We start from the raw sequence: 16242 nt of genomic DNA on the forward strand, positions 1-16242 counted from the left end.
GTTTCAAAATTATTTTTCAAGCAAGAAAATCGTGCACCCTAAACTATAGTGTATAGCATTAAAACACAAAATGACATTCATAATGTGTTTAGAAAAATTACCTATCAATCACAAGGATTGATGTTTTGGGTCCAACCAAGTTGTAAACAACTTGGCTCTTGAAGGTAGACAATCTACAAGCTTCCAACACCAGTCCTTGCTCAAATGGACTCCTTCCTTCACAATTAGGTCCACCACTAACAAAGTAGAACCACTCTAATTTTGCACTAGAAAAATTAGAGTATTTTTCATTGAGAAGGCTAAGATTTCCCCAACAATTGAAGAAAGAAAATTGAAGGAGAATGAAGGTTGAAATTTCGGCCACACATTCGAGATCATTTAACATTTACTTGATTTTACTCAAGCCCTCTAGTTTAATAATTATTTCTAATTGGGCTCTACAAGGCCCAATGTTATTTAATTAATTTAACACTTGAATTAACTTAATTATTTGGACTCTACTAGGTCCACTAGTGTTTAATTAATTCAAAACTTGAATTAATTTAATTTAGTCCATAATAATGTTTATGAAAATCACAGTTTTCAAATACATTATTTGTTTGGCCAAATTTTAATTTAGGAATACTTCCTCAAATTAAAGTCACATTCTCCTTATAGAAGTCATACTTCTAATTTTTCTTGCGCTTGTAAACTCCTTTATAAGTCGTTCAACATATTGAACTATTTTACTTCTCAACGAGATCTAGAAAGTTAGCACTTGTGTGACCCTCAATGGTTCAATGATACAACTAGCCGTGGGTTCACATCTGTAATGCCCGAGATTTAATTGTTGTAATCAGACGTTGATTAATTGACAGAAGTGAGGTTATAGGAACTCAAATGAAGAAGCAGGGCATCGTTACAGTATAAGCCAAGATGTTGAACCGAACATCTCAAGATGTTGGCCAAGATGTTGAACCGAACATCTCGCGCCCGAACGGTGGAAAAGAACCGCCCGAGCGCCAATGCACCATGAGTTGGACAGAATGTTTGGCGCTCGAGCGGTAGAATATTACCGCCCGAGCACCAGGAGATGATCGGTTGAGTATCTCGACAGAAATTTCCGCGCCCGAGCGGAAATTCATGACCGCCCGAGCGCGAGACGCTTAGTAGGCATACCGTCCGTCTGATTTTGAATTTGACTGCGGTACTGTGTTCCTATCGACGTAGGCTACAACTGGACGTAAGTTATGTTACGTTTTGATATAAGTTGAAATTATGGTATTTCCAGAATCAGATAGGATTCATATATGATGTTCTTGACATGTTAGACATCGTAGAATTGAAGTCAAATTGAGAAACAGATCGATTACAGATTTGTTATGATTTTCAGAGTTGATTTGATTGAGATTTGATATCAGATTTGTATGGTATCAATTATGAGATGTTGGAATTGATATCTGTTGATTTGTATTGCTGGGTATATTGAGATTGTGCAGTTATGCCGTTGAAACAGAATTCGATTTAGTTCTGATTATATCCAGTATCGATTGATTGGGGTATTGATATTGTATTCCTCAATATTGTTATTGTCAGATTGAGTATTGACAGGCTTTGAGTTCGAGACTTCGACAGAGTCAGAGTATCAGAAAGAAAGGTATAAATTAATGTTGAGTTGGGATTGCACAACTCGAGTGAGGTTGGACTCGAGTTTCCCTAAATCACATACTTAGTTTATTGCGTTGATATTTGTAATTGATGAGATTGATGTTTGTAGTCTATTGATTTATAGCCACTGCATGTATTGACTACTGATTGTTTAGTCATTGGCTGATTCGCCTAGTCACCGGCTGATTCGTCTGGTTATTGGCTGATTCGTCTAGTTATCGATTGATTCGTCTAAACTTTGGCTGATTCGCTTAATTACTGGCTGATTCGTCTAGTTATTGGCTGATTCGCTTAATTCTTGACTGATTCGTCAATTCTGCGGCTGTTTCGCCCAGACACTGGATATATGAATTATATCGATGCCGTATAGGGTTGATTCATTCCTATCGACTGAGATTCGATATAATTATCAATATCCAGACATTGGGATCCCTAGGTTAGAGTTGAGTCGAGTCTGAGACGACGCGTTGTTGGAGTCAAGTCTGATACGACTAGTTGATTTACAGTTTTATATCATTCATGTTTGTTGAGTTGCTACATGTTAATGATATCTTATTTATGCGTTTATATATGTTTTTATATAATTGCATGTTTACATTGTTTATACTGAGATTTATTCTCACCGGAGTTATCCGGATGTTGTCTTGTTTTGTATGTGTGCATGACAATAGGTGGGGCTGGATCAGGGTCAAGAAGAGGATGAGAGAAGACAGTTAGCGTGGAGATCCGGACTTAGGAGTATATCTGTTATATCACCTGAGATGTAGTGAAGAAACAATAGTTATTATGATTTATGATTGTACAGGACTGGTACTTAGATCTGAATAGTGATCTTGTAAATGAGATATGATTTATTTCATATGCCGCGTACTCTCGTATTTTAAAAAAAAAAAATTAGACCCTGTTTATTTTAATTGATTAATTATTCCCAGAAAGTGATTAAGAATTGAATTAAGTTCGGGTCCCCACAACAGGTGGTATCAGAGCGATAGATCCTTTAGACTGAGATAGAAGCTAGTGAGCGGGGTAGATTGAGTTTTCCTTCCTTGCTTGTGATTGCTAGCATGATTTACTGCTTTATATAATACATGTTACTTGACTTATCTGATTTGATTTGATTGTGTAATATGTATTATTGGGAACGAATTTGAACCGATTCTTGATCAGCAGTAAGATGATCGGAGGAGGGAACTGAAGTGAAACAGGTTTATTGGATTGGGGTATTAATCCATTTGATTATCAGATATGCCTCATCGAAGAATACCAGAACAGGGTAGCACATCGAATCCTCCAATGGATGTGACAGCAACTCCGATGGAAACGTTATTGAAAAGGTTTCAGTCATTCAAACCACCGACACTGAAGGGTACTGAGACATCAGTTGAATGTGAGAGTTGGTTAGATAACATTGAGATGCTGTTTGATTCACTGGATTACAGTGATGAGCGCCGAATTAAATTGATTGGGCACCAGTTGCTTGATGTTGCAAAGAACTAGTGGATTACGATGAAGAAGGCCTTGGAGCATCGAGGTACGACTATTACTTGGGATGTATTTAAAACTGAGTTTTATCAAAGATTTTTTCCAGTGTCGTAAAGGAAAGACAAGGGGGCGGAGTTTGCCAATTTGAGACAGGGTCAGCTGAACATTGAAGAATATGTGACCAAGTTCTCTACCTTATTGAAGTTTGCTCCACATGTGGCTGAAAATGACGAAGCCGTTGCTGATCAGTTCATCAATGGCTTGAATCCCGATATATTTACATTGATGAACACAGGGCGACAAAATAACTTTGCTGAAGTCATGAATAGAGCAAAGGGCGCTGAAGCGGGACTGATAAGGCAGAGAGGAGCTACAGATATTCCTCCCGCACCGAGACCACAACAACCACCACCCCGATTTGAGAGTGATAGTAGCAGTGGTGGAAAGAAAAATTTTCTGAAGGCTAGAGGAAAGCAGTTTAAGAAGTCTGGCGGCAGTTCTTCTAGCTCCAATGGTTCCAAACAGAGTTATACCGGAGCTTACTGCGAAAATTGTGGAGGGAGATATTCCACTGAGCAATGCCAAGGAGTACTTGGTAGTTGCCACTTCTGCAAACAACAGGGACATTTTGCCAGAGTGTGTCCACAGAAAGGTTCTCAAAGATCCCAGGGAGCCGAATCATCTGGATCAGCGGCACAGTGGAGTAGACGATCAGCTGCTGTTCATTCATTTCAGCCAGCACCATCTCAGTCACAGCAGAGGCCAGGAGGAAGCCAGACAGTTGGCCAGCCTCCTAGACAGCAGGCCAGAGTATTTTCTTTGACTGAGGAGCAGGCTCAGGAAGCACCAGATGATGATGTTGCAGGTAACTGTTCTTGATGTAGTTATCCTGCTTTTGTATTGATGAATACGGATACTTCCCATACGTTTATTTTTGAACGATTTGCATTGAATCATGCATTGCCTGTTGAGTTTTTATCTACTGTAGTGTATCTCTTTACCGGTTTGGGAGAGTTTTTATAGCAGTGAATTCTGTAAAATATCGTATACTACAATAGGATGAGAATGAGATTGAGTTAGATCGTCTGGTAGCTGGTATTGTACTAGTGTTGTCTGATTTTGGGATTGCATTACTGATATTGATATGCTGATCAAGTACAGAGCTACCCTAGATTAGTTCCAGAAGATGGTGAGAATCGGACCTGAGATGGCCAAAGGATGAATATTGTACGATAATGATTCTAGATTGAGAATTCCTTTGATAATCCGTACTATCTATGATTTGATTATTACAGAAAGGAGCAGAGAGACTCCTTATGTATTCAGTTGATTTACTGAAGTTGAGTTTATCATTGGCTGATTTACCAATGATAAGAAAGTTATTGATGTTTTTCCCCAGATAAGACTTTAGATTTGATTTCAGTCAGAGAAATTGATTTTAACCTTGACTTGATATCAGAAATTGTGAATTGGTGAATCCTGATTGAGACAGATTGCATTCAGGGTATGTTATATCTGAAGATGATGTATTTATTGATTTTAATAGAATTAAACCGTAATTAGTTGGCCGAGATGAATATCAGTGTTAAATATTTGCGGTTTTATGAGTTTAACAGATCAGTACCGATGTGTGATGTTTTGAATCTGATTGAATATTGCGGTTGTTCTAATTCCGTGTTTGAATCAGATAGTAGACAGTAGGGAATTTATATTGTACAGTCCGAACCAGAGCTGATTTTGAGAATTACAGCAGTTCAGAAGTTTGATCAGACTGTTCAGAACTTGATTTCGATAGTCAGAACAGTGCGTCAATTAGAATACCAGGTAAGTAATACTGCATTGTATATAAATAACCGATCTATTATGCCAGATGTTCCAAAATTGAAATGATAAATATTGCCAAAGGTGTGCAATAATTTATTAAGTATGCATTTTGATAGCAGAAAAGGTGTTGATAAAACCAGGAGATTGGTTATACAGATTATTAATTCTTAAATAGAAATGGAAGTACATTTCTATGGATTGGTGACAAAACTATCGAAATCTTTCTAAGACTGTGCTGCGATTGATTATGATTGTAATTAACCGAATGCTCGAATCTGCATGTATTATGTTGTACAGGATGATGTACAGATAACATCAGACGATCAAGAGTTATGTCAGAAAAGTGATTGGACTACACTGAATGCTAGAGTTGATTATATCATACCGTGATTTTGGTTGATTTTGTACTTTTGGCCGAATTTATAGCATGATTTTCATCTATGATTTATAGGTTGACAGATAGTCGGAGCGAACTATCTGGATACTGGAGGATATCCAGGAAAAGTAGTGCTGGATTTTAGCACTAGTGACCTGAGGTCTTGTCACTTTATGAAATATTGTATAATAATAGCTATTAGATGAATATCGAAATAGCTTTAGTCGAGGTATTGTACAGTGAGAACTGCGGATTTCCTTCGTATGGGGATAATACTGCGGTGATGCCTGAGATTGGATTTGATAGGATCAGAGATTTGATAAAGAGAATGAAACTGATTCAGAAACAAATGAAGATAGCTCGAAAATTGATACGAAATCAGCCAACGTCGGATGATGACTGTTGGTATCTGAGACCGAGATTGTGTTATTAGGAGCTATTGATTGGTATATACGGATGTTGTATAGCCAGTATTTTGAGATTGATTTTATCAGAACTTCTTCGAGTTATATTATGATGTTATATTTCTTTAAGTATTATTCCAGATTGAAATCAGAATCAGTAAAAGAAAAATAATTCAGAATGAAGACTATTCTGCTGTTGAAAGTCCAATAGAATTGGTAGAATATCGAAGAAGCTAACTGAGAGACAGAATCTAATATGAGACAGCAAATTTCAGAATTGTTTCATTAGGGTAAGTTTTCTCTTGGCTTCTGTGTATCTCCTTCTTGTATCTGAGTTGATATCTAATTTGACTGCCAGTGATTTCGGGGACGAAATCATATCTAAGGGGGGGAGAAATGTAATGCCCGGGATTTAATTGTTGTAATCAGACGTTGATTAATTGACAGAAGTGAGGTTATAGGAACTCAAATGAAGAAGCAGGGCATCGTTACAGTATAAGCCAAGATGTTGAACCGAACATCTCAAGATGTTGGCCAAGATGTTGAACCGAACATCTCGCGCCCGAGCGGTGGAAAGAACCGCCCGAGCGCCAATGCACCATGAGTTGGACAGAATGTTTGGCGCCCGAGCGGTAGAATATTACCGCCCGAGCGCCAGGAGATGATCGGTTGAGTATCTCGACAGAAATTTCCGCGCCCGAGCGAAAATTCATGACCGCCCGAGCGCGAGACGTGCAGTAGGCATACCGTCCGTCTGATTTTGAATTTGACTGCGGTACTGTGTTTCTATCGACGTAGGCTACAACTGGACGTAAGTTTTGTTACGTTTTGATATGTGTTGAAATTATGGTATTGCCAGAATCAGATAGGATTCTTATATGATGTTCTTGACATGTTAGACATCGTAGAATTGAAGTCAGATTGAGAAACAGATCGATTACAGATTTGTTATGATTTTCAGAGTTGATTTGATTGAGATTTGATATCAGATTTGTATGGTATCAATTATGAGATGTTGGAATTGATATCTGTTGATTTGTATTGCTGGGTATATTGAGATTGTGCAGTTATGCCGTTGAAACAGAATTCGATTTAGTTCTGATTATATCCAGTATCGATTGATTGGGGTATTGATATTGTATTCCTCAATATTGTTATTGTCAGATTGAGTATTGACAGGCTTTGAGTTCGAGACTTCGACAGAGTCAGAGTATCAGAAAGAAAGGTATAAATTAATGTTGAGTTGGGATTGCACAACTCGAGTGAGGTTTGACTCGAGTTTCCCTAAATCACATACTTAGTTTATTGCATTGATATTTGTAATTGATGAGATTGATGTTTGTAGTCTATTGATTTATATCCACTGCATGTATTGACTACTGATTGTTTAGTCATTGGCTGATTCGCCTAGTCACCGGCTGATTCGTCTGGTTATTGGCTGATTCGTCTAGTTATCGATTGATTCGTCTAAACTTTGGCTGATTCGCTTAATTACTGGCTGATTCGTCTAGTTATTGGCTGATTCGCTTAATTCTTGACTGATTCGTCAATTCTGCGGCTGTTTCGCCCAGACACTGGATATATGAATTATATCGATGCCGTATAGGGTTGATTCATTCCTATCGACTGAGATTCGATATAATTATCAATATCCAGACATTGGGATCCCTAGGTTAGAGTTGAGTCGAGTCTAAGACGACGCGTTGTTGGAGTCAAGTCTGATACGACTAGTTGATTTACAGTTTTATATCATTCATGTTTGTTGAGTTGCTACATGTTAATGATATCTTATTTATGCGTTTATATATGTTTTTATATAATTGCATGTTTACATTGTTTATACTGAGATTTATTCTCACCGGAGTTATCCGGCTGTTGTCTTGTTTTGTATGTGTGCATGACAATAGGTGGGGCTGGATCAGGGTCAAGAAGAGGATGAGAGAAGACAGTTAGCGTGGAGATCCGGACTTAGGAGTATATCTGTTATATCACCTGAGATGTAGTGAAGAAACAATAGTTATTATGATTTATGATTGTACAGGACTGGTACTTAGATCTGAATAGTGATCTTGTAAATGAGATATGATTTATTTCATATGCTGCGTACTCTCGTATTTTAAAAAAAAAAATTTAGACCCTGTTTATTTTAATTGATTAATTATTCCCAGAAAGTGATTAAGAATTGAATTAAGTTCGGGTCCCCACAACATCTCAATGTGATTCGGAACTAAACATGTCCTTATATGAGCATGCCCCAGTTGCTCCATTCTTGATTATCAACTCCTTGATAATAAGAATGTCAGAACTCAAGACTGATAGTACCCAACCAATCATGTTAAACGCCTATCAGCATCGCTTACATGATTCCCTAGGTATCAAATGATAGTGCCTGCAAGAACGATTCAATTATGGTTAGTATACAGTACAGTCCCTTCAACTCATATATCCTGACCGATTCGACAACTATTGGTATATCGAGAGCTGTCAAAGAATCGATACTATGTGTCATGTCGTAGTTGCATCGATGGTGTAATCTATGAAACCCCTTTCATAATTACAACCATACTCTGATCAGAGATTTCATACTACATATACATGTGATCACATAGGATATCCATACCCGAAGGTAAGCGGTGAATCCCCGACTACAATGTACCGACTCCTATATGTTTCGACAAAACACCCAACCTTGCCACCGGATGACCCCATGAGAGTCGGTAAACAAGTCAAAGTGCAATGCTAACACATAGAGTCTCAATGTTGTCTCCAGTCATAAGGACTAATGGTGTACAAATATAAACTAGGACGTTTCCACTCGATAAGTGAGAACCACTTGGAAAGTCCTTTATGGAGGGTTGTTCAGTGCACTCTACAAGGAGCACCTATCTGCATGTTCGGACATCACAATGTCCCCTACCAATGAAACATGATATTCACATCGTAAATACTAGTCTCAAACTCGAGCGGCCTATATCCTTCTTAGCGGCGGCTGAATCGGCTAGGAACTGTTTAGAATATACAGTATTGCAAATACAAGTTTCATGATACTCATCATATGAGCATCTCATATTCTTTCAACTATTTGTATATTCAAAGAGTTTATCTATGACACTAGCATGGGTATACAGATAAAGATGTGCCAAAACAATAATTTCAAATATTATTAAAATAAAGATTGTTTATACATAGAGTTTCATTGTGAACACTCGGCCAACACTTGGCTCGACGGGCACATACTCTAACAGTATGTTCTGTCTAGGTCTACCATGACCTCTACCTCGAGTAGCCATGTCTGATATACAATATATCAAACACATATAAAATCACAATATCATAATCATCTCAATTTTGTATCAACCATCTCCGGCTCTCGAGACTCAATAAATCTCAAAAATCTCGAATAAAGCTCAACAATATAATATATCAATTATAATCATATATTTCACATTATGGAACAGTGAAAATGCTAGCAAATATATAACATGATCAAGCAATTCAAACTGACTCGATCTACCTTGTTCCCAAATATCTTACGCTCTGATACCACCTAATGTGGGGCCCCGGGTCTGACAGTAATACTAATAATTATAAATGTAACAAACCAAACGATTGAGTAAAACACATAATCTGTGGTTCACAAACTGACATAAATATCGTCAAAATAATTTAAAGTTCTCAAATATTTGAAATATAAGTTTTAACATGCCAAAATAACTAGTAAACCAAAATAATCCAAACATCATAAAATAGCTCGTAAGATCCGAGAATCCCACTCTAACTCGTAACTCCTCGCCTGGAGCTAGACTCTTGCATCCCAAGCCTCGCCTCACCTACCGTCAAGCACATGAAAACAAGAGGTAGTCGACGTGGCGATGAGTATAAACCCATATGATCTATGATGCAATCAATAACATATGAGAATTAAAATGACAAATAGTTCATATAAAATTCATAAAAATGCAATATAATGCAATGCATGATTAGAAGCTGTGGGCTATCAATAAATCTCAAGATCAAGTGAATCATCCGGTCATAGGGTACCCAAGGGAAGAGAATCCCCCAACAACATCCATCGACTCATCCGCTCGGGGTGAGGTGTTGTGTTCTACAATCCCAGGACTATGATGCGCCTATAGAGAGTGTTCAGACCATAGCAGCAACCTCCGCATACACTATGTCAACTCAACTATAGCCCCATACGTCCAACAAATCAGTAAATCAAGGCGACCTCCACCATATCAAATATTAATAGACAAGTGGCTCAATATGCATTGTAATGATGCAAATCAATATCATCATCTAGATATCATAATAAACTCATCTCAAGACATCAATCATCATCAAATCACAAGTAATTCATCGAGCCATAGAATTTTCAATTTAAAATAAAATGATACTTTTACCTCGTATGTTACTGACCGTAACATACATTTCAAATATTACCAAAAGGAGATCGAAAGGTATAGTTGAGAAGTCTTGAACCCCTGACGTCTACTATAACTCAAGAACTCGGATCATTTATCAAAACAGAGCAATTTCTGTTCAAAATTCATAATTAATTCAATACTACTTCAAATCAAGATCCGCAAATTGGATATGCAAGAAAAGTAAAAGCCCAACAATTATTCTTCACAAAATTTTGTCAAATAAAGTCATTTACTCAGTCGTTCATAATATGAAACATATAACATAATTCCCATGAATTCTGCGTCAATACATTTCTGGCACATTTTAGTATTTTGAGCATAACTTCCTCAATATCAAATGAAATCAAGCCAGTTTGCTATCATTTCTAAGACAAGACAATGTTATAACTTTCATTTGAACATCAAATCCAGAATCTTATTCAAGGAATCTCAGAATTCGAATAAATAGAAGGCATGTACACAAATCTGTACTAACTTGGAGTTCTAGACCAGTTTTAGTAAAAATCACATATCGCTTTCACTTCTTCATGGAATTGAGTGATTCAAAAACCAAATCGAAGCTAACTCTATGATCTACAAGTTTGATGAAGACCCTAACTCCAAAATCCAAACAAAACTATTCCATATACACGAAATACTGAAGGTGTAAAAATTGTTCTTTGCACGTAAACAAGAAACCATTCTCATATCCTTTTTAAATTCAAACCAACTCAAATACAACAACTTCAACATCTTAATATCTCAAATATTAATTCCAAATTTCAAGCCATTTCCAAACTTGAATAAAATTGGGAAATACTTACGTCAACTTGAAGCCCGTGACTAGAGGATCACAAATCTACCTTCATTTCATGTTTTTCTTGAGCGAATCACTCATAAAAATGGAGAGAAGATGGATGAGGATTACGTGAAGGAGGAGGAAAATGATTGGTGGAGGTGAAGGTGGGCTTACATATTGATTTTTAACGTCTGTAGTGCCTCAGCACCACTTTTCAGTGCATTAGCGCCAAAATCCTGCATCTCAAGCGCCTAGGCGCTACTATTCTAGCGCCGCAGCGCTTGAATAGTAACCTCATGAACAATAACTTTTTTTTTTCAATTTTTTTTAAATTCGGGCATTACAAATAAGGGAGAACAGAAGCATGTGTGCCGCCAGCAGAGTACCAGAAACATAACCTAGCATGTGACCGCTAGCACTTACGTGCCTAGGAAGCGCATAAAGTAGAAGCGCGCAACCACGCAGAAGCAGGAGACAGAAACAGCACCAGTCACACACTAGCGTGTGACGTAGACCTGTGCGAGCTTCTTCATAGGTCTCGGAACATGGACACAAATATAAATATTGAAATCCTTACCACGAAAGAGGAGCTGCAGATGCAAGAAAAACAAATACAAAGAATGAAGAATGAAGTGCGAAGATGGGAGCGCATTTACTAGGAATGGAGTCGCAGTTTCATATTCTTTCTCTTATTCTTCTTACTATTTCGTAGGCGATTATTTTGATGTTGAAAAACATTAATTTGTTTTATCTTTTTTTTTTTCATCATGAACTGATTTATTTAATCTAGAGGACAACGTAGCTTGGTCGAATATATATTTATAAATTGTTGATTTACGTATGTGAATTTCTTCTTGATTTATTTATATTATGCGGATTCTAGCGATTTCAATTACTTGATCACTAATTGGAGTGTCATATTTATTTGAAATCTATCACTCGGGAGAGAGATTTAAAATAGAACCATATGAAAATATATCATTAGTGTTTATATAGTTTAGAAGATCTAAAACTCCATCGAATCAATTAAAAGAATTAATATGCTATTGAAATTATTATTGTTTGATTTTTAATAGGGATATTGAAATCGATATTAGATAATTAATTTCTACATTCTACTTGGGAAAAGGAGTATGTATATTTGAGAATTCTAAGGTAGTAAACGGGTCGAATTTATAAATATAGATGTCAATGATAATTCAATATTGTAAAGACCAAGTGAAGCCGCACGTATAGATTCTTATTTTAGGTTATTTTAGATCGTTTGTGTGCTTTAATTCATTTTAACTTATAATTATCAATCAACAATCGATTAAATTTTCTAAATAAAGTCTGACTATTCTATTTATGGTAAGTAATAATATATTATTAAATTGCACACTCTATGAGAAAGATATATATGCTTAAATCGAGTACTAAAACTTGACACCGTATACTTGCAATTAGCAAATATAGCAACAATGTGTGTGTGTGTATATATATAGGGACATCTATTTTAATTGAAGAAGAATTAGAAGCAATGAAATGTGGGTTAGTCTAGAAGACCAATTTTGATTCATACATACGTACAGTGGTCGTGCTCGAACATGAGTCAATGCTTTTCAGTACAAATCCGAGTTTTGATTTGCACACCTTACTATACAATAAGTACATCAAACGAAATGTTTCAAATTGCTAATTACTTCCATTAGTAGGCCTCAAACCAACTATTAATTTTCATTCACATTCAACCCAAATTTTCAACATAAACACGTACATAGAAATATACGTAGAAATTCATTAGAATTCTTTAAAGGGGAGGCTGCAAGTCCATAAAGCTAATCACCTGGTGTTTTATACATTCCCAAAAACCATATGTGCGATGAGAAATATAGAATAACTAAATCAAGACATAGATAGATCATAAAATCATCAAAGCAAAAAATATATATAAACCACAAAAGTAAGGTAGTGTTTGTAAATATTCGAAAAAGTGATTATAGATAATTTTTTATATAAAGTTGTACAACTTTGTAAAAAAAAAGTTCATAATAATTTTTTTAAACATTTGCAAACATTCCATAAACCGCCGGCTGGTCCTATATCGAAAGAAAAGTATCGGCATTGCTTCTTCTTTCCTCGCATGGAGTTTTCCTTTTTCCACAAACCTTGGAAGTTGAAGGCCTACACGAAAAGCAAGACACACATACTCCTAGTAGGAAAACAGTAACATAAAAGGCCGAAAATTCGGAAAAAATGTCTTACCCCAATTGCAGGGTGGTGTCCACTAAGTCTGCATCTCCAGTGCTAGTATCGCAAGCTAGTTGGGGACTGGCAACGCCTTGTCCGAGCTCGAAGTTGCTCTGCCCCTTCAACTGGTACTCGAGAAGAATTGGTTGTTGATAGCTGATCGGGGCACAAAGCCTTTCAAGGTTTTCAACCTATGAATCATATTAAGCCAGTGCAGATTACTTAGATATATTCACATCAATAGCCGAATTTCGCAACGCAAAATGAGAGAGCTACACATGCCTTTTGGCGTAAAGTCACATTCTCCTGCATGGATTGTAGCTCCTGAAATAAAATTAAAATAAGGGACAAATGTTTTTCAATTTTCCTCCAGGACCCGTACGAGAAATCAGCTGATGCACAAAATAAGAGATTAATCTGCATACATTATCCCTTGATTTTTGAAGTTTCTGGACCAATATTGCCTCCTGAAACCGTAGCATTGTCTTTTATTGTTAGCAATCAAAGAGTAATACGTTTTGTTTTAAGTCCACAGTTTAATTTAAAGGACAAACCTTCCTATCCTTAATGCACAATAACCCTTCGTTTAGTTGTTGTTCGAGTTCTTGCAAATCTTCGCGACTCATGCTATCGAGATTCCTCCCCAACACATGCCTGCAAATTAACAGAAAAGACACAACACAACACAACACGGATTTTCGAAAAATACAAGAATCTCATTTTTGTGAGAAAACATACTGGTCCTCCTTTTGTTTGAGCTTTTCCATCTCTTCTCTCAGAACATCCTCTTGCCTCTGTTAAGAGAACAAACCATACTAAATCCGATACATATAATGAATATGTGGAAGGATTAAAAGTCCATAGATATGTCAAATTTTAAGCATCACACGTACCTCTGGATCGTGGTTCACCGGAACACCTTTTTTAATTCGCTGGCACTCTTCAAATCTCTTCATTATTTTCGCCATGCTGCAGTGATCAAGGGAATCATCGTTCAACTGATCAGCTTATCGTGTTGCATGATACTACTTATTGCATATCTTAGTTCAACCAGTTTCGAATTCTTATACAACCTATCTTTCGAACATCAGCGTAATTTTTCGGTTTCTCAGATCTCCATACAACTTTCCCGAAAAACAAAAACAAAACAACAGCCATGTGTATTCAAAGACAATTTACTATAAATAACAAGCTTTGATATCTTTAACGCCTACCCCACCCCTAGCTAGACTCAACCAGAGTTCCTAAAGAACCGTGAACCGCAACCTAAACCGTTCTCTCAAAAACCAAAACCAAAACTAAAACAAAAACCCAGAATTTACAAACCGGTTTGGTACAGGTTCCTAAAAGTTAGTGGCCATTACCGAAATCATACTATAATCTGAAACTGTAAATTTGATTTAAATTCTATAGTACCTATAATATCGTAGATAATTTAGTTTATAAAAATCAAATCAACATTATTATAGTATAATTGTTAAATAATTAACTTTAATTAGTTTTGTTACCACATGAATCCATACTCTTTTGTTTCTCATATTAAATCACCGAAAAAATTCTCATGAACGAACAAACACATGAATAAATCCCAAAGAAACAACAGAAAAGGAATTCTCAGAAACGAAGATAGCAGCATAGAGGGCGTACTCGGAACTAGCATATTCGAACAACTTCCCGTCGTTGGAGTATCCAATAATGGCAACTTCGGAACCGCAGAGAATAGCTAATTCACTCGCCTTCTTAATCAAACAATCACGCCTCTTGATGAACGCACTTTTGATGCCGCTGCTACTTTTGCCCTCGGTAATTTTCTCTGCGGAATCCATCTTCTCAGAAGCCATTGAATTGTTTTTACTCTTCAAAATCGCACAAAAATTCACCTATCATAATCCCAAAACGGCGGCTCTATGTACTCTGTGGCCTGCTTCTTCTATTATAACAAGGATAACACGAGGAAATAAAAGGATGCATGTAGGACTCTTTGAACAGGAGACGTACTTATAGTGCTTTTTTTTTTTTATTATTATTGGTGGTTTAGATTTGGTAAAATCTTTAAAGTTCTAATTACAGAAGTATTTAGATCAACAAGTCTCGTTTTTTATTGGCAGAGCGATAAATTTTTTAATCCGCGATAAAATTTGACTTGATCCATATTTGAAATAAAAAAAATATTTTTGAGATAAAAACTAATATTTTTTATTGATAGGATCAGATTGATTAAGATATATATCTTATAAAATAGAGACGGTCTTATATATTTTTTATAAACTTTTTAATCATAGGTCTCGGTTTCCAATTTTTTAGGATTTTTAGACATGGGTGTCGTTGAAATCTGATAATTAATTGTCCATGGTAGATCAATTTTTATCTATCATGGATGTTCAAAGCTAATGTTTTATTCCTAAAACTAATTACTAATTTTACAATTTTTTAATTATTACTTAGCCTTAATATTTTTTGCGTAGCCGAAAGATATTTTGTAATAAAAATCATAAGTTTTTTTTTTTTTTGTTCGAATTGCTCCTTAGCAGAAGTATTCTCTCCTTTTTTTTACTTCTAATATCACTTATTTTGCATAATTTAGGTACATAAATTTTTAAATGATATGTAATAAATTTAATAGGGCATACTATAAGGCATAGTTTGGTACATGGGATAAGGGAGGGATTGATAAATAATCCTCCTTATCCCATGTTTGGTACCTTTTTAAAAAGCCTATGATAATATCATGTGCCCTTGATAAATAATTTTTTAGAAGGATAAAATGCTTCTTCTATTAGGTGTGATAATTTTAATTTAATGATGAAATACACTACAAATGACTTAATTGCCCTCAATTTATAAATGATTTTTATAAATCTATGCTAGTAGATAGAAATTAAAATCAAATAAATATTTTTATTTATTTTTATATATTATATAATATGATAATTATATAAATGAATTCGAGATAATTATATAAATAATTTTTATAATTATCAATAAAATTATTAGTATCACTCGATTAACCTTAAAAATTGATATTTGACTTGACTCACAAAATCAAGGGCTCAATTATCATATTATATAATATAA

At 35.8% G+C, this 16242-nt stretch overlaps 1 protein-coding gene across 1 annotated transcript; it reads right to left on the reverse strand.

The window, feature by feature from the left end:
* Positions 1-11435: 11435 nt before the first annotated feature.
* LOC142525891 (agamous-like MADS-box protein AGL15) lies at positions 11436-15008 on the reverse strand. Its single transcript, XM_075630178.1, has 9 exons — positions 14743-15008; positions 14061-14136; positions 13906-13961; positions 13722-13821; positions 13593-13634; positions 13450-13491; positions 13183-13358; positions 13086-13101; positions 11436-11528 (listed from the first exon to the last, which is right to left on the reverse strand). The coding sequence occupies exons 1-9, from the start codon at positions 15006-15008 to the stop codon at positions 11436-11438; spliced, it is 867 nt and encodes a 288-aa protein (XP_075486293.1).
* Positions 15009-16242: the final 1234 nt, after the last annotated feature.

The sequence above is a fragment of the Primulina tabacum genome, chromosome 15 (genome assembly GCF_025594145.1).
Source record: "Primulina tabacum isolate GXHZ01 chromosome 15, ASM2559414v2, whole genome shotgun sequence".
NCBI classification, from domain to species: domain Eukaryota; kingdom Viridiplantae; phylum Streptophyta; class Magnoliopsida; order Lamiales; family Gesneriaceae; genus Primulina; species Primulina tabacum.

Excerpts from the sequence above, each read along its gene's own strand:
- LOC142525891 (XM_075630178.1), bottom strand. The coding sequence starts at position 15,008 with ATGGCTTCTGAGAAGATGGATTCCGCAGAGAAAATTACCGAGGGCAAA. Across the intron at positions 13,962-14,060 it reads CGGTGAACCACGATCCAGAG|AGGCAAGAGGATGTTCTGAG; the intron begins GTACGTGTGATG and ends TTCTCTTAACAG. Across the intron at positions 13,492-13,592 it reads TTCAAAAATCAAGGGATAAT|GAGCTACAATCCATGCAGGA; the intron begins GTATGCAGATTA and ends ATTTTATTTCAG.